The sequence below is a fragment of the Meleagris gallopavo genome, chromosome 1 (assembly GCF_905368555.1).
Source record: "Meleagris gallopavo chromosome 1, MGAL_WU_HG_1.1, whole genome shotgun sequence".
Classification (NCBI taxonomy): domain Eukaryota; kingdom Metazoa; phylum Chordata; class Aves; order Galliformes; family Phasianidae; genus Meleagris; species Meleagris gallopavo.
Window position 1 is genome coordinate 7,206,991 of NC_139404.1, and position 19,919 is coordinate 7,226,909.

Consider the following 19,919-nt stretch of genomic DNA (forward strand, 5'->3'; position numbering starts at 1 on the left):
AGGCAATCTCGTTGTATCAGTATGAGGCAGCATTTGGACACATTTTCTTCACGAGGGAGTCGTTTGCACAATCTACATATTCTTTCTGTAGGTTTTTAGGTCTTGTAAATGAAATGAAAATCTGCATATTGCTCAAGGCAGATGAATAGTAACATGAATATTCATCTTTGCAGGAAACTTCTGGTGCACTTGAGAAGTAGGAGCCTATCCATATGTATGACATTGGAGTCAGCTCCAACAAGATCTCTGCATGATATACCATGGGCCTGACCTCTCCCTCACCTCCTGTATTGCATTCTAGGCAAAATCCTATGGGTATCCTCCATGTAAATACTAAAAACTGGAGACATGGAACCACTGTGACACTTTCTCTTTCTTCTGTGTCATTCCTCACTTCCAAGTTGACATAAATGTAGAAGCAGGAAGTCAAACTAGAGTCATCAAATCTGTGGAAAACATTTGGAAGCATGAGTTTTGGTGTTGTTTTTAAAATTGTTCAAGGTACATTTACAGGCAGGTAGACAGAGTAGTCTACTATGATTAGATTGGTAGATTTCCTACAGGACAGGTAGTGTAGAATTATTTCTGAAGACAGCATTTCATGGGGATATAGCATAATTGGAAGATACTATTTTGGGGAATGTAGTCTTGACTAAATGTTCTCCTTAGAGCCATGTAAACTAATGGCACTCAATGGACTACTTGTGGTCTCTGCTGCTGATAGGATGCAGTTATTTTTTTGCCTCAGCTTTTCAGATCCAAGTACCAAAGCAATGTGAAGGTGGTGCAGTTGTATTTTTATAGTATGAATCTGGAAATGCGCTATTTGCCCCAAAATGCAACATGAGGACATGGGGAAAAGGGAAGACCCAGAGCTGCTACACAGATGGCTGGGATAATGATGGATGACCAGCTGGGTGGAGGGATTCAAACCTCCATATTGCACGGCATCCTGAAAGAAGTTCATTCCCTAAGTTCCTGATGGAATTTGTTTACAAGAGAAAGAGTTGATTCTAGATGAGAGGCTGGAAGTGAACGCACGCATAGTGTGACCAAAAGGCCAGGAGCTGGGTATGACCTAAGGTACTAAATTATTTTCTGTGCTCACTGTTTCAAGAGAGGCAGTTTAGGTGTTTGTGGCACATATAGGCATGCCCAAGGGTGCTTCAACTCATCCAGTACTGTTTTCCTCTGCCCAAATCCTGCCTCTCCTGTTGGCTGCGGGAGCAGATTGAGGTGACCAGATTCATCACTGAGGCTCCATTCAGCTGTGTTTGTCTGCAGAGACAATCTCTGAACAGCATAGTAGGAAATAAAAGCCAAATTATTGCAAGGAAACATCCTGGCCTTGTCACCACAGACCCTCAACAGAGGCATGCTATATTTACTAACTGCTGAAAGACGAAACTCTTTTAAGCAGTGGATGTTTTTCAGTACTAATTGCATGCTGCCAGGAACAGTGGTTTGTGGTAACAATGCATCAGAGGAAACTACATTCCAAAAGATTGCTATTTAGACTAGATTCTTTTTTCTCTTTCAATAAAAAGGATAGAAAAATCATTTACTGATGCAAAGTGTGTCTTACATTTGCAACAGAAGAGTCAAGTTCCAGTGTCGACCCAGCAAGATTGGCAAGTGGAGATCAGTGGCATCAGTCGCACAGACTGAAGTGCATCATGCTGTATCTATCAGATCTATCAACTAGACACTGCTTTGTAAACCTGAAAAGTCATTCAGTACAGAAATACCCCCTTTGGAGCTGCACTCTGTGAAGACACAAATATGGCAACAGAATAAGAGGAGAACACTGATAACTGCAGCTTCTGACAATATTTTCTATCCTGGATGATATCCGTGGCTTCTATCCATAGCAAAGCCAAATTTTTCCCTGGAGTCCCTGTAAGGAAACTGCTTGTATCTGAGCTCTTTAACAGCTCCTATTAATCTTGGTGGAATTTCTTCTCACTGTAAGAAATCCTCCTGAGCTTATATGTTGGGGCATAACAAAGATTTGCAAGACAATGACAACAGAATAATGCTTTGAGGGTTTCAGTAACTTATGTTTTATTGCACCCAGAATCAGACTGTAAAGGAAATGCCCACTTTGAGAGTGAAAGATAAGCACTGCTTGCCATTGCAAACCCAGCTTGTCTTAAAATTAAAACAAAACATAATACAGAAAAAACGGTCACACATTGTTTCAGAGAAAGATATCATGATATATATACCACTCTACTCTGGGAAAAAATGTGGAAAAACACAGCCGGTGTGTTCCCTTCCTGTATCAACTTTTTCCATCAGAGTTGGCAATAATTCAGCAGCCTGTTAAGGTGAGAGGGGCAGCCTGTGGTCCCCAGCCACTGAAAGCCATGGATTTCCTCTGCATGCAGCAAGCCTTCATCACAGCCGGTGGGCACAAAGTCCTTCACACCTCCCCATGCCTGTGGACAAGAAGTGCTGCAGCATGGCACACGTGGGTTCATGAACTCATGACTCAGAGAAGTTCATTTCTGATATATATTACAGCCATAGGATTGTTAAGATTGGAAAACTTCTAAGATCAACTCGTCCAACTTTCTACCTACCACCAATATTGCCCACTAACCATGTCCTTCAGTGCCCATCTACATGTTTCTTGAATGCCTCCAGGGAAGGTGACTTCACCACCTTCCTGGGCAGCCTGTGCCAATACCTCACCACTCTTTCTGAGAAGTATTATGTAAAATCTGACCTGAACCTTTCCTGGTGCAATTTGAAGCCATTATTTTACTGTTACCCGGGAGCACAGGCCAACCCCCACCTCATCACAACATCTTTTCAGGCGGTTGCAGAGAGCAGTAACGTCTCCTCTGAGCCTCTTCTTCTCCATACTGAACAACCCCAGTTCCCTCAGCTGTTCCCCATCAGACTTGTGCTCCATATCCCTCACAGCTTTGTTGCCCTTCTCCAGACACGCTCCAGGGCCTCAATGTCTTTTTTGTAGTGAAGGCACCCAAAACTGAGCACAGTACTGAGGTGCAGCCTCACCAGTGCCAAGTACAGAGGGAATGGACTTTATATATCCGTGGAGCCTCAGGAGTAATCACATCTGGGAGCTCACTGATTACATGCCTCTGAGAAAATGATTTGGGCTGTCAGGTTGGAGACTGCTTTGACAAGTGTCAGAGAGCAGAACACATCTCCAAACAGAGCACTATGTTTAAACCTGCTTGAAAGAGGCTGAGGTGGGCATGTCTTTTAGCGAAAGCTGAAGCCCAGATGTGGACACTCCATAAAATGTCTTCAGGAAAGGGGTAAGGCAATCTGCACCCCTTCTCTTCTCCTACTGCTTCTGAAGCTGCCTCCGTCCCACCTCCTACTCTCCTTCCCATGTCCTACACGTGGTCCTTACTAGGGAAAATATTCTAGCCTCTGCATCCAGAAGGATGGGCTGCTGGCAAAGCCTGGCCAGAAGAACAGCAGCAGAGGGCAAATGAGGCCTCAGCTCGATGGAAGGACATTTCCCCTGAGTTTTGGTGTGCCGGTAGGTCGATTCTTTTCCCACATAACTCAGAGAGAAAGTAATTAATTAGGGAGGGAACTTGCCTGACCCCACTGCCCTTGAGACACGCCCCTGTAAACATCACCAATGGACTGGAGAGGCCGCCTCTGACTTCCAGGGCTTATATAAACAAGAAAAGAGAGATTTGGCAACAGCACCACGTTCCCACATCTTGCATGTGTAGCAGAGGCTGAATGAGATGTGTAGGACAGCAGTCATGCACTCAGCTGGTATATGACTGTAATATTTCTGTAAGGGATCTGGGATCTTGCAAATCCTGGTGACTAGAGGGGAACGGGTGTATACTCAGTGCATTCTCATTACCAAGTCCTAAAATGTTAGCGAGTTATTCTTGTGTAGTACTCAGTAATGCTAATTTGCTCCAGTTCCTGAAGAAATTAAGGTTTGCTCAGAGCGGCATGGAAGGTACTCAGCCTTGAGCTAATGTAAGCCTTAAACAGGATATGCCACATCTGGACTATGTCAAACACGGTGAAGATAAATGCCTCTTTGTGCTGTGTAATTTTCTCTCTTTTCAAACTTTATCTTTGTTACACTGTTTTGATTAATCTTAATATACTGCAGGAAAGTGGATGTAAAGGAAGGAGAGAGAGTTATGGTGCCTTTAATACAGAAAGCCACATTGGTAGCAGAGAGGCCATCAAATCCCTTAAGAAAGGAGGGAAATAGAAGACTTCTGAGAGACATTTGGATATTTTTAAGCCTTCTCAGAGCAGGTAAGCAGCCTCTCAGCCAAATTTTCTTCGTAGCTGTATGGAATATAGATGATTTTTCTCTAAGTGAGGACAAAACTGCATTTGCAGAAAACTGAAGGAGGAACAGATAACACTGGCAACATACAAAAAGAATTTGTTACGTTCCGAGCTGTGTAGATCTGTGTGAACAGATGAAGAAATGTGATAAGTTTGTTTGGCTTTCTGGATCTTCTGCCTCTGCAATTCTTATCAGCTTTCAATGGAAATATCTTAGAAATATCTTCAACTCTTCTCCGCCTACCAGGTTGCATCAACACCCTGCCTCATTTGTAAGGAACATCTGGAGCGGCATTTACCTCCTCTAACTTTGGCAGTCTTCATGTGAGCTTGTCATCTGCACTTCTTTTGTCATCAGTGTAAAGAAATGGGTACCTGCAGGGTTTGAAGCACCAAGCCTACTCTAGCTGCCTACATGAGTGAGGGTGGATGATATCTAAAAGTGTGAATGTGTTCTCACTGGCTATAAAATATGCTTGACAAACGGCCACTCTTGGTCTGTTTCTCCCAGTTATTAGATGTAGTGTTGTATTTATTTACTGTGCCTTTACTTGTTGGTATTCCCACACTTTTACTCCCAGCTCATCATTCTCTATTTCTGCATTTCTCAGTGTAGGCAAGGAAGTCTGGACTTCTTCACAAAGCAATTCTGTTCCAAAAAGACTTTCTGAGGGCCAACAGCCTGACCCCACTCACATAAGAGAGGTTCTGTGATTCTGTGATTCTGTTAGGAGCTATCTGTAGTTGACTGCACTGTGCACAGGGCTGCAGCACAACACTGTGGCTGTTCTGCTCCAGAACTCTTCATGGCAGCTGTACATTCAGGTCCCTCCATTAGGTTCAAAAAATTTGTCTACAAATTCATAAAATAGCATATGAATCCAAAGATACCACTTCTGGGCCAAGAAACCCCTGAGTGCAGATAACTGGTAGTGGGAAGATAATATTTGCCCTGTTATTCCATTCTTCCATAGGCACCTGATGTTGGCTGCCCAACACAATGCTGGAATGGTGATTTGTTGGAAAGACCTGTTATGATCATTTTTATGTTCTCATTTTCAGAAGCATCTCTCTAAACAAAACCTGAGGAATAGTTACCTAATGGGATCTCTTCCATCTCATACTGCTGAGAATCCTCAACTGTGAGTGTAGGTTAGGGTACCTGATTCTACTTCTACTCACTCTACTGGCAATATTCAGGCTTTATAACTCCTGCAAGTCATATGCTGAGTATAAACTAGAGGATTCTGCTTTTTCTAGAGAGAAATACCTATTATGTTGCAGAGGGTGAGTTTAGCAAACTCAGGTTTTCTTTATTCGTGATTTGTGACTGCTCCAAGTACAGACTTCCTTCTTGCTCCTTGATTAGCAAGTTCTAGCAGCCTAGCAAAGTCGCACAATTTATTACTGCTATAGAGGTTAATGGATCACTTTACATGTTGATAATGTCTTATTATTGCCTTGGATATTAAAATGAATGTAGCTCAGACACCAGGACTCGGTAGTAACATCAAGCATGTTTATTTGATTACAGCAAGGATGAAAAATGCAGTGTGCAGAGTGCACTTGGTGGTTGAAACAAATTCATCACAACCACTTATTACACCCAACCATCTTTTTTACACCCTGCAAATTACCCTTCTTTTCCACACATTGCCTCTATTGACCATGAGAATGGCTATTGTTTATCAGTATTGATGGTGTGAGAAAAAAACAAGGTTAATGGTGTGATTGCTGCAAGAATGGACCAGTAATAACACCTATCTATACTAGAGAGTGCCAGAAGTAGATGCAAAGGTACACCTCACCCTTGGCACTGAAGATCTCCATCCTAAACATTCGTAGTCTGGATTATTCAGCTTCTGTGTTGAAGTACTATAGACAGAATGGAATAAATCACCGTGTTGGAATTACAGAAGTTAGATTTCTACTCTTTTTCATCTGGGATGGTGCTGCTCAATTTTTTCATATCCTTTTTGTCTATTTCCCTGTCTGCAAAATGATGAGGAAAAGAGTTGTATCATATTGCAGCTGCTTTTCTTGCTGCTTCTCTATTGTTACTGAAAATCAGGTTACTTCAATGTTCCTCCATTGACAGTTCAGCTTCAGGGGCTGCAATATGTGGGCATCATTTCAAATCCTTATAGGAACAAGGTGGCCTGGTCTGCCTGGGAGTGCCAAGGTGTTCATGGAGCCCTGCCTCCTTGTGCCACCATTTGGTCAAGGGAGCTGACCTCATTTTGAAGTCTCAAAGGTTGGAGTTCGATGCCTGCACCTTCAAAGACTCATCTTTAGTTTGGTCTGGGCACAAGAGTTTGAGTCAGACCTTATTTCCTGTTCATAACTAGCTGGCAGAAGAATGAGCCAAAGTACGTGCAGCATCCCAGGTATTTTCCTCTGACGTTCTCTGACTAAGTTATGATATTACAAACAGAAATTAAGTTTCACGTCCTTGTTATTTTGCTGCTAAGTCTGCCAGGACTTGGCAGAAGGGAGAAGAGCAGCTGTTTCTCAGGGTGATGAAGGAGGCTGGGGCATCACTAATCTGTTGTTTTCTTTCAGCCTTGACTGCAACATTCACCCAAAGCAAAGTAAGCACAGCCCAACCACATGTAAGGAAGTCCTCATGAATGTCACTTATCAAATAGGCTCCTGAATATTTAAGCACACACATTTATGTATATGTATGTATTTGTACATATGTGTATTTACTGGGGGGGTTGTGGGGGAAGGAGGTGGCTATAAGAAAGAAGGGGACAAATTCTCTAGCAGGATCTGTTGTGATAGGATAAAGGAAAGTGGTTCCAAACCAGGGGAGAATTGGATTGGAGATAAGGAAGAAGTTTTTTACAAGGGTGGTGAGGCACTGGAACAGGTTACCTACAGATGTGGTGGATGCTGATCTGTAGGTGTCCGTGTCTGTTGCAGGCCTGAAGGTTCTGCTATGTCTGTCCCCATATGGCCTCCCTGCTTTAGCCCCATCTCCCTGCCTGGGTTTGCAGAGACAGCCAAGTCCCGCCTCACTCAGCAGTTTGGTGGCAGCCCACTGGTGATGACAGCTAATTAAGAAATGTCATGTCAGAGACTTCTCTTTTATCTTGTCTCATAGAGACCAGAAAAGCTCTCCAACACTTTTTGATAATGGGGGAAAGGAAGCATTAGTGCAGCAACAGCAGCTTTTCTGATAGCAGGCTGACAATGTGGCGAGTACAGGATGTCCTGGAAGGATGTGGCAGCTCATGCCATGGGAATGCAAATCTTTACTCAAACTCACACACATACATAAGGCTGAATTCACTCCAGATGAATCCTTGCAGGACCAATTAACTAAAATCCTTATCAAGTGAAAAACTGGCCAAACTCTACAGTCTTCAGTCAATATTCCTGCTGTAGACAAATGGTATCAAGGTAGGTTAGCTTAAGCTGAGAAAGGATTTTTTCTTTAGAAACAAATGGTTATTTCTCATTTGTTGTCTACTATAGCCTTTCTCTCTTCACTTTGATACAGTGGGCTTGCTGGTTTGTACAAGATGTTAAAGCAAGTGCTTACTGGTCTGGGAGTAGATTACTGGTCCTGCAGTCCAACATCCATTAAAAATAGGTTTCTTCCAAGGAAAAAAAAGACAAGACAAGTCTCCACAGACCACTGATTCCCACTTTTATAAATAATTGCTTGGTTTGGAGTAATGGAAGGCATCAGAGACTTGGAAAGAGGAACATTACAGTGATAGATCGCTCATTCAGCAATAAACCTAACATAGACGAAGATGCATTGGCTGGAACAACTTTTGAGATCATTCCCAGGAGAGTCCTGTCACCTGGCAGCTTACCTGCCTATAACCTGTGCAGCCCTGTTAGTCTGGCCCCATTCTCCTAACCCAAATATCAGTCTTACTGGTAATGACAAAATGCTTGGTAATGGGTTAACAACCTCCAACAAACCTGGCAACTAGAATGATCTATAACAGACAGAGCTCTGTATTTTGCCCTTCCTTCATACCGAGTTGTAGATATTATTGTTAGCATCATTCAGTGGGCAGGTGGTTTAAGATCAAACATCGCCACAAGGCAAGGCAATGTATGAGTAAAGCCTGAAAATCATGCCTGACAGAATGATCCCCCATTTGGGATATTATTTCTCACTTATCCAGAACTCTTTCTGCTTTAGTTCTTAGGTAGTAGATAGATTTTAGAAGAATCCAGCCAGTGGAAAACTTGATTGCTCATAAGGGAATAGTTATTTCCTTGATTTGCTGTAGGCTGGATTAGATTCACAGCCCTGATAGAGAGCCCAGATAGGCTATCACTGCTGAATGTTAAGGCATCAGTCTCTACAGTGGAAGAAGAGGGATGAGGAAGCACAGAGCCCACACTGCGGCTCTGTCCCTGCACAATGCTGTACAGACACCCAGCTCTTCCAGAGCCAGCTGGGGGTCTGACACAGCATGGCACTGCACGATGCATGGCACACACATGTCCCTTCATAGGGGACACAGTTTTATCTGTGACTGCAGTGTCCCAGCTGGGGAAGTGTCATTGGGTTTCTGGAATTACACGTTTGAGAGACTAGCTCAAAACTATCTGAGAAAACAGGCATTCATTTCATGGACTGAGGCCACTTGCAGCTGTTAAGAATTTTGGCCATTCAGCATCTAAAGGGAGGCTACTGCAAAGAAGGGGACAGATTCTTCAGCAGGGTAGGACAAAGGGAAATGGTTTCAAACTAAAAGACGGAAGTCTGAGATTGGATATAAGAAAAAAGTTTTTTACCATAAGAGTACTGAAGCACTGGCACAAGTTGCCCAGAGATGATGGATGCCCCATCCATGCACTCAAGGCCAGGCTGGTCTGGGCTCTGAACACCTGATCTAACTGCAGGCATCGCTGTTCGTTTCAGGGGAGTAGGACTAGGTGATCTTTAAAAGTCTCCTTCAAATCATTCTCTGATTTTATCATTTAGCCCATATTTTATTTTGTCCATTGTAAATTACAAGAAAAAACAAAACTAAACTAAAAATCCCCACCAGAAGAAAGACTTTTGCATGGAAGTAAGACATGGACAAAAGAATGGACAAAGACTAGACATAGTTTCAAAACAGTGTGCATGATGGGACATAAAAAAAACAGAGAAGGAATGATTCCCTATGACTTCTTTGGTGGCTCCCAGAAGAGCAGGATGCTTTTCCTGTCCTTCAAACACAACCATATGAATGTAGGAATGTAGCTTTGGCTCACAATGGCCTCAGACAACTCAGACATCCCTGGGTTCCTAAATCCTGGCAGTCTCTCAGATACTGCTTGGAGCGATAAAATCCCTTTAATCACCCACTGTTCAGTGGCACCTGCCCCAAGGAGGAGGGGGCTTTCAGACTCCTCAGCTTCAAGCACCCAGCTTGACAAAGTGATGCCAAGCTACAAATAGCACAAGAGGCCTCATGGTGCCAAGCTTATACTGCAAGCAACTGCAATAGCCCAAAGGAAGTCCTGTTCACTTCCCACACGCAGCAACATTCATAGTGCAGACACTGTACCTTTGCTTGCAACAAGGGTTTACGCCCTAGTTTTCTGTAAACAGGGCTTTTAACTATGTTTTTCTCTAGGGTGCTGGGGAGAGCAGTTGAATGCACAAAGGTAATAGGCTTTAGATATATTCGTATCTTACTGTCCTGAGAGCATTTTAGTATTTCATCCCCAACAAAAAGGCTTCGACAGGACAATCCCCAGGTGTTTCCTCTACCCCCATCTCAGCAACCTGTAGGAAAGGCAATCGGGCACCTTCCAAAAGGCTGTGTAGAGCAGCTTGGATCCCTTTCTCCCACAGCACAGATGGGCACCTTAGTACCAGCACCACAGGCTGCAAAGCTGGCAAGCCCTCCTGCTCTTTGCTTTTGTGGTTGATGCCTGAGATTCCTCATGAGTAGACCTTGAAATCTGAAGCATTTCATTTAAAGGATGACTAAATGAGCTCTTCTGAAAATTCAGAATGTCACTCGCCATCTTATTTTATAATAGATTGAATTCACTAAATGTTTAAATTACCTTGGCATGACCTTTTTTGAAATAGACAAATTTCACGACAAGCCCCTCATTATTGTTTTTCTCCCACGAAACCCCCAAAACTTCCAAAACACAGCTGTCTCCAGCTATGGCAAAGAGCACGAGGCTGTGTTTGAAAAATCAGGAGTCTCTTTTGAAATGTTTAAAAAATCTTAAGGAATGTCAATGATTTCAAAGAAGCAATTCTAAATTAGCAGTACTTTAAAGTGTATGACATAGCCAGGAGGAACAACTTTATGTTTTCAAAACACTTATGCTTGTTCCTTCATCTCTAACTAACCCAAAACTCAAACTACTAAAAGGCTATAACCTCACAGCTATCAAAATCCCCAAGCCAAAGACACTTGATGCTAAGCAATTACACAGCTTAACACTTCTGTCAGTGCACTCCTTTTACTCCTCAAACTGTTCTGACCCAAACTCTCCCCCTTTGCACGTGCTTCACCTACACTGCAGGTGACACACAAAACCAGTGCAAAGCATATCCTGCCCTGAAGTCATGCCGTTCCAGTTTACATGTTGCCATTTGCAGTAGAGGCTTTGCTGTACCACAAGGCTGCTAACGCTGCATCCACTGCTAAGCAGGAGATGTGAAGGAATTAAGCCAATGCAACCCTAGCACACACCATTAACTTTGTATACTGCCTTCTGGATTGCTAGCATCCTGGTTTAAATAGGAAATTGTAGCTTACTTACGAATACATCCATTAGTAGGTGCTCCAGCGTCACTTCAATATCCTCTAATTTAGCTGCTAAAGTCATTGTGAAGTCAGAGAAGAGCCCTCAGGAGTCCCAATCCAAGCTGTGTGCAGCCAAAACTAATTCTTAAGCTGTAGCAAATGAGTTTTGCACACAAAAAGAAAACCTGAGCAATCAAAATACAGCATCTGAGTGCAGATGATGTCTGGACTCGGTGCTGGCTGTTAGTCCTGCTTGCGGGACTGAGGATTATCCCATGTGTGCAAAATGGAAGCAGAAGCTGCAGTGTGTGTGCTGCTTCCCTTTCAGAGCTTCACAGTCAGAAACATGGAGTTATATCTGGGAAACCACAACAGAGGGAGGGAGAGACACACAGAGGGAGAGAGAGGGGAGGAATGGAATAAACCGCTTTTGACGATGACTGATATTTATAGGACTACTTGTTTTTGACTCCAGTCCATTTCTCTGTTCATTTCTGACCTTTCACAAATGGCTCAGCACACTGGAGCGTATTGTAGAGTGGGGGCAGCAGGTCCTGCAGAAGTTGGCTGTGACCAGCACTGGGCCAATTCACACAAGCGCACCATCAATAGCTCTTTGTCAGAGCATATCAGGCTCTGCTCTGTAGCAAGTGACAGGGGAGAGCACAGACGTGTAAAAAACAAGGAAACAAAAGTTGTTTGGATGCTAATTTTTTCTTAAGGGTATTAATAGATTCCCTTACCCATTCCCCAGGGCGTCAGCTACAGTAAGTGCTGGGTGACTGATGGGATTGTGTACAAAGGGGAAAAAACTCACATAATTCTAGAGAGTTGGATCCTGCGGGCTCCCTGGCACCCCTCTGAGATGTCCTCACACTGCTCAGCCCCTCAGCTCTGCAGCATCCCCATAGAGGTAGCCAAGCTCTTCTCAGGGCAAGACTCTTCCTTTTATATATTTATGGAAAGTTTAAAGCACGATCCTAAGTATTTGGTCTTCCTGCACACATCTGCTCCTACTTAAGTCAATGGAGGAGAGGTGACATTGCTGTTTGCTGAGCATTCCTTGGCTGCAGCTCTCATTGTATTTCGTGTAGCAGTAATATATGGATGGATCTGGATCCCACTGAAGCTAAATCCAGTGGGAATATTTCAAGGATTTTCATTAATGATGGCTTATAACCAAATAGAACAGAAACCAAGGCAAAAAAAGGACAAATACTGGAAGACATGGTAAGGTATGAAATGGTACTGAAGTCTCCTAGGATCCTAGGCTGGGCCAGTTTCACCAAACTGCTTTCCATGGTACCGCATTACTCTGCCAAAGTCTTTTATATTTGTTTAATAAGTGCTTGCAGTATGAAATTTCAGAGTGAAATTGTGCATGTGATGTATTCCAGACACCAGGAAAGAAATCCAAACAACCCACAGAAGGCTGCCCTACAGGTTTCAGAAACTGAAGATCAGTATTATTTATAAAGGTGTTAGATGGATGGAGTTGATGGAGCTTAGAGAGACCTCAAGTCATAAATTCTAACTAAATGTCCTTAGAGTTATAGCTGAAATCACATTTTCAAACATCTAGCATCAGCATCTGAACAGTAGCTGCCTTTGATGGCAGAATTTTACTAGACAACAACGTAACAGACCATTTGGGACATGATATGATGGATAGTTCCAATAGCAAGGAAGAGCATGTAATTCATTTTCCGGATGGACCAGCTCTCATCTGCACAACGCCCTGCATCAGATAATAAGTTGGTTGCTCCAGAAATAAACCCAGCACAGGACACGTGCCTGCTGCAGAACAAGACAGTTCATCATGCACATGCCACCCTTTCATTAAAGATTTGACAAAGTGTCTGTGTTCACCAGTCGGAGCAGAGGGGTATTTTAATGAGCATGAAATATGTTGGGAGGATGTTACACTGGAGGTGGTAAAAACTCAGAGAAGTGTTTTCAGAAAGTCACAGAATCATTAAAGTTGGAAAGACCAATAAGGTTATCTGGTCTAACCATCAGCCCATGCCTACCATAGCTCTAACCACGTTACTCAATATGACATCTACTCTTTTCTTGAAAATCTCCAGGGCTGTAGTATGATGATGGGTAAGCTAGCATGCAAGGGGCCATGTGGGTTTTCCTGAAGACAGAGTTTCACAGTGCTCTGCTCTCTGGAGAGTATTTGCAGAAGAAGACCTGACTGCTGGTAAACTTTCATCTCCTCTTACTCATGGAAATTCAGATATCTCAGGAAGCTTCTATAGCTTACACAAGAGCCTGCTGGGTACAAGAACACTTGGCTGTAATTTAGCAGTTTGCTCATCTCTGCTCCACAACAAGCAGTGCTCAAGTGGTGTGAATATGAATTAACAGAGATCCACTAGGACTGAATTATGCATTTATCTGCCCCTAACTGACACTACTGTCTAACCAATCTGATCACAACAAGAACTGTACTGGAACTGCACTGTCCTGGAAGTGAGTGATCACTTCTTCCCTTTACACACCCATCATTGATTGCACAAAGGTTGTGTGTTAACTGCTGAAGCATGAGATTAAATATCTTTTTCTGTGAGATCTCCGTGGGCAATAACTCTGGGTGACCACGTCACTTGTTCCCTTGACTATCCCTGTATCTGTGTTGCGTTGGTCACAGAGATAAACAGGAGACGTCTTCCAGGGTCAGAACACTGTGTGCACATGACAGATTCTTTGATACCAACACAGGCTCATTTTTCCCTTCACAAAGATGTCTTTTAATATTTCAAAGCAATGGAGAAGATAGTGTCAGACACAAGAAAATGGCTTTGGAGGACACATAATGGCTTCCCTGATTGCCAGTCTACAAACGGTTGGCCCTAAAGGCAGCACTGGTGATGACAAAGAGGTAGAAGGGCTTGCAGATTCTCACCCAGATGAAGATTTAAGTGGCCTGGTTTCCACTATCATTTACATTATACAAGTAAATATCAGACAGATGATTCTCTCTGAGATATACCAGCTCTTAAGCTCTTGCACTCTTAATATTCAGCATAGCAATTCTTTTGCTGATGAGTATTAGCTGTCTTTACAGATGGTCAGAAATGTGGAGAGAATGCTGTTGATTGGAAAATGTGTTTTCTGGAAGAAAGTTCTGTGGAATTTCCCAAGTCCTAGACTGCATGGTATGTTGTGACTAAATGTTTCAGATTCAGAATGAAACACAATGAGGCAACATTCTGAACTTTAGAAAATGTGTAGAAGACGAGAAAAAAAGAGCATGATTCCTCGTTGTCATGGATAGCACAAATGAGAACCACAGAACTGGGTCTAAACAGAATGTTTTCACACACAACAAAGATCAGGGACATCTGAGTCTATCCTGCTGACTCTCTTCCAACTCTCAGTTTAACCTGGCTTACCCCAAATGACCTCTCTTATGGAAACAGCCACCAAAATACAATAAACTGAATTTAGCTGAGCTCTCCAGGGATTATTCCTAAACCCTCTGTGCATGTGTGCATGTGTATTGTAGGCACACAAAAATGAGATTGCATGTAATAGTGAGAAGCTCTAACTTGGTCAACTCTTTAATGCAGTAAACCCAAACAGTTTATTAAATAAATCATTATTTCCATCTTTCCTAATGCCTGAGAATTTATTATGTTGGCCTTTGCAAGAATGAGACCTCTTCTATTTAAAGCAGAGTATCCATCTGACAACACACCAGAGTATTTCTGCAGAACAGGATGTTCTTCTACACCCACATTTTTCCCCTCACTTCCTTCCTAGTTTTCTTCTGCCTTTTGGGAATAAGATACCAGAAAAGAGCTGAAAAGTGAAGTGAAGACTTTTGGAATATTTTTTACTGAAATGAGATTTTTCAAAAGTCTTTCAGAATTTTTTCAAAGATGAAATGTTATGCATGGACACACTGGGTCCAAGAATTGTTTTCCTAGGACAATTTCAGGGATGATGTGGGTGGTAATGGTAGGAAGAAGTCACTCTGCTACTGATTACTGAAGGGTTGGCTTGCAGACAGGGGTGCTAACACCAGAGGAGAAATTTTAGTGGGTAAAGCCAAAAACAGACAGGAAAGGGTTAAGAGCAGATCTGAGCTTAATTAGTCCCAGGATGTTGTGCTTGGACTGGCCCAGCTTGCAAAGAATGGAGCTGAGGAGTCTGAGGAGAACAGACAGATTATTTTTACACATGGCAAGAAGTGTGCCTTGGTCATGTAACCCACCAGAGAAGGGACCCAGGATCACCTCCACTGATTTAGCAAGGGCACAATTGTAAATGTGGATTATGAATGTGTATGATAAATATGAGTGAAAACCACTTTGGGGCATAGTCTTTCCCAGCCCATGGGAATGGTATGCAATGGAAAGTCAGTTGCAGGCAGACAAGCCATGTTTCCAACTGAAAAGTAAGGATCTTTTTGAACTCTGCTGTAAATAATCAAGGTGAGGGTTTGAAAAAGTTCTTTTGGTCTTCTACACTTTCTTTTTTCCCCCTATGTTCTCTTCTGCTCAGAGCAAATAATAGATCTACTGCAACAAAGCATGAATCTATTCTTTTTGGGGATGGTGAAGATGGAGATCTTGTCCTCTTGGTAAGCTTGGAAGACAGGGAAACATAAACTTCTGAAATCCTCCTTCCAGCTTCAGCTTTCCTCCCACACAAAATCCTGGGCATAGGAATGCATCCACCTGATTCCTCCAGGTGGACTGCAGTAATCCTCTGACTGTAGCTGATGGTGAATCACAGTATCTTCCAGCTGGCCAAGAATGCTGCCATCTGGTTTAGGGAGATGTAAGTCAACCTCATCTTTCAGTAATTTTCAGTGTCAGCTGAAGGTCTGGGTGATAATTTTTGCATTGAAAGTATTAACCTAATGTTCCATCAAAGGCTAAAGATCAGCTTCTGGTCCAATCTCAAAGCCATGTCCAGGGTGAAATGCAACAAATTCATGTAAAGAAGGAATCTAGTTCTGACTATGATGGTTGGACCAGGTGATATGATGGTTGGACTAGATGATCTTAGTGGTCTTTTCTGACCTTAATGAGTCTTTGATTTATGACTCAGTATCTCCAGAAGAGGATTCCTGTGAACCTCAAATCTGTGCAATTGAGGCAACAAGGATATGTCCTTTTGAGTTTCTGTAGGCATCTGAGATTGAATACATGCTTCTTTATTTGAGCAATGAGGAAGCACAGTTTTCAGGTGATACGATGATATTCAAGGACAAAGGCCTGCAGCAAGGTATGATGAGTATAAGTGAATGAGCAATAAAGCAGCAAATTAAATTTAATGTAGCCAAACTTGAAGTAATGTTAACAGCAGGAAAAATATACTGAACTTCACATATAAAAGTGAGCCCACGGGTTCTAGGCTCGCTCAGGAGAAAAATGTTGAGATTATTGTAGTTCTATGAAAGTTCAGTTCATTGCTCAGTAGTGGTGGAATAAGCAAATTAAATAGTAAGAGTTACCAAGGGGCAAGAAGAAGAGGGAATTTTATCATGCCACCGAATAAAACCAGGGTTCACTCACATCTTGAAGAGTATCTACCGATCCCTTTTCTCCAGAAATAATATAGTATTGATACTCAAAAAAAAAAAAAACTCAAGGAAGGGCAATAACTATAATTCAAAGTTAAAAAAAAAAAAAAAAAGGATTACTAAGTAAGCAAGATGAACTTTGGTCTGGGAAAGCAAAGATACTTGAGGGATAAGTGAAGGAAATCTTTGGAATGAGGGTGAGTGAGATTTAACGCGAGCAAGTGTAAAGTCTTGCAACTGAAACTCTTCTCTGGAAAGTTCTTCATGAAGACCTTTGAATCCAAGAATATAGCAGTGTCACAGACTCCACGATGATGCCAGATATTTAGATACTACTGATGAGCTTGCACGGAAGGTATATGCATGCTCAAGTGGTAGAACTGATGATACACTGATTGCTGATCAATAGCTTAAGCAACTTACAGTTGTGACCAAGAGCTGCCTGTCTCTCTTGTAGCACGTGTGGTATTTTAAAAATAAATTATTTCTGAAGAGAGATTTATGCACCTTGATTTCCCTTTATTTATAAGTCTTCTCTTTTTCCTAAAGGGATGGAACTCCATGGAGGGGAATATACTTTGACTTGTAGCTGTATTGATTCTGTCCATCCTCTCACTCTTAATGGGATGGGGATGTTATTTTTTGCAGCGGACGGCTTTGCCAGACCAGGGCTGGCCAGCACCATCAGATGAAGAATGTATGTGGGAGTCCCATTCCTGACCTCCTGTCCGCAGTGGGATTGACATAACTCCATAACACAGGAAAAATGCCTCTTCCACACGACAACAAGATAAACGTTTTGATAAGAAGGTCCCCAGATGGGAAACACCAGCAGCCCTGAGGTATTAAAAAGAAAGAAAAAGATGACTGGAGTCGAGCTGCCCAGGCAGGTGTAGAATCAGGACTCACTCCAGCCCTTTTACAGCCCTGAGCATGGATGTATCTGTTTTATAAAGCAAGCTTAGTGTCAGTGAAATGGAGTCTGGGATCACACTGCCTCTGAAGAGTCCCAGGTGCCGTGCAGTGCTCGGCTTTCATGTTCAAAAATCACAGCTATAATTTCTGTTTTATTGCTGCTGTATTCAACCAGCATCCCATCTCCTTCGTGGGCAAGGCTGCTGCTCTCTGTTTTTACTGTCCCCTTTGCATTGCTCTCTCCTCGCTGGGTGGTCCCGCTTTCCCTAGAGGGCCCACACCACTCTCTGCAGCAAAGACATTGTTTTGTTTTCATGATCTGAGTGCCCTGAAAGCCATCCTATGGCTGGAAGGCATCTGTCTCCTGTCCTTCTCACCTCCACTCTCATTTGAAGGCCACTTTTGGAAGGGGAGAGGAAACCTCAACTTTTCTCTCTGACTTTCCCCAGGGACAAAAAAGGCAATGAAGATGGATGACTGTGGTGTCCTTTCATCTTCTACACAGATGAGCTGAGCTAGTGGTGCTCATATGGGTCGGGGCTGTTTAAGCCAGAGAAATAAGGTTGTGGCCAAGGAGAACATGGAGAAATCAAGACTCCCATATGTGCTCAAATCTGTCTCCAGGACAGCAATTTATGCAACACAGTTCATGTAAAAACACCAAGAAAATGTCCCCTTTTCTAATTCTACTTTTCTCAGCCTCACCATTCAATGTCCCAATGCATTTTGCTTACAGAGGTTGTGGATACTCCATCTCTGGAGATGTTTAAGGCCAGACTGGAAAACCTAATCTAGCACTTGATCTAGTTGTTGGAAACCCTGCCCATGGCAGAGGGATTGGAACTGGATGATCTTTGAGGTTCTTTCTGACTCAAGCCACTCTATGATCCTAGAATCTCTCCTCACTTCACTAAAACATCACCCATTTGTCTTTGGGCTCTTCTATTTCTGAAGGTGACCTGCTGGGTAAGGCTCCCACACTGATGCCAACTTCTTAGGAGATTGCTGTGCTATGCATGTCACCAGAGATGTCCAGATGCCACTGAGTCACATGAGACCATTATTCAGCTTGCTGGGATCCCCCTTCAACTCCTCACATTGATGCAGCAAATCAGCTGCATTATTAAAATGATTAAAAATAGACTGAGCTCACCCGAGACTGCATCTATAATGGATCAATTGCTTTTTATACATTTTTGGCTCCCTACAGTGCTGCTTTGTCATGTCACTTGCAGTCGTTTGGGTGAGATCTTGAAATAATAGGCACATTCAAGAGATATAAATATAGCTGTTTATTGCCTTAAAATGGGTCTGCAGACAAATCACAGCCCCAGCTTCAGGTACTTGGCAGTTAAATCTTCTCCCTCTGTCCTTTCTCTCATGGACTTGGATCAAATGCTGGACTTTGCAGCTTGGGGACTGCTTTATCTTAAGATATAGGCTCTATTTCTGCTGCATAAAATTCATTGCCTTCTAGGCCACTGACTTAATCAGTCCTTGGTGTTAGCTTGGACTTGATTCCGGTATGAAATAGTACAGAGTTAACATTGAAAAGCAGCAGTACAGTGAAATAAAAATAAATGTGCTGCATTGTGCAGCTTAACGGGGTGTTAATTTCTTCGGAGCGCATAAATAGGAGGCACAGAGCACATCTGTTTGCTGGCACTGCATTGGGGAAGGGGAAATTTGAAGTTTTGTAACAGGGACAGGCTGAACTTTGTTCCATGTTTTGCAGTGCTGCACAAAGTCTCCTCTGTAGAATAGCCAGTTAATTACAAATGATATTTACAGTCCCTCTGTGATGCATGCCCATATTTCTGCTGTTAGGATTTCTTCAAAGCCTGGCACCACATGAGGGCTGGGGCCCCAGCGAATTATAGTGGTTGGGTTGGAAGGGACCTTAAAGCTCATCTGATTCCCATCACTTGCTGTGGGTTGCTTGCCACCCACAGCTCAGGCTGCCCAGGGCCTCACCCAACCTGCCCTTGAACACCTCCAGGGATGGGGCATCCCATTACCATACCTAACTACCCTCTGAATAAAGAATTTCTCCCTCCTATCTAATCTAAATATGCCTCTTTCAGTGGTATTGACAGCTGTCCTCCTCTCCATGCCACTGGCATCTATACAACACCCTGATGTTTAGAGAGGGGTTATATCACCCACCCACCATTCTGCATGCCCAGGGCTCAACCAGTGAACACGGCACACAGTGTGCTGTTCTCATTGCCCTCTCTGCTTCCTCCTCCAGCTCACTTTACACAGGGCTCACAGAAATCACCTCCAGGCAATGATAGGACACTACCTGGACACCACCAGTACAACAGAACATTTAGCAACATTTGCAATGTTTCTTGCTACATGACACATTAATTTCAGCTTGTAAAGGCTTAATGATTCCAAAAGAACCA

General features: G+C 42.9%; 1 protein-coding gene across 1 annotated transcript in view; it reads right to left on the reverse strand.

The window, feature by feature from the left end:
• Positions 1 to 11,374, reverse strand: part of FRMD4A (FERM domain containing 4A) — a 206,719-nt gene extending 195,345 nt beyond the window's left edge. The window contains exon 1 of the mRNA XM_010716644.4: positions 11,068 to 11,374. Within this exon, the coding sequence (XP_010714946.1) occupies positions 11,068 to 11,133 (66 nt within the window). The 5' untranslated portion in view covers positions 11,134 to 11,374. The remainder of the gene's footprint in view (positions 1 to 11,067) is intronic.
• Between the last annotated feature and the right edge of the window lie 8,545 nt (positions 11,375 to 19,919).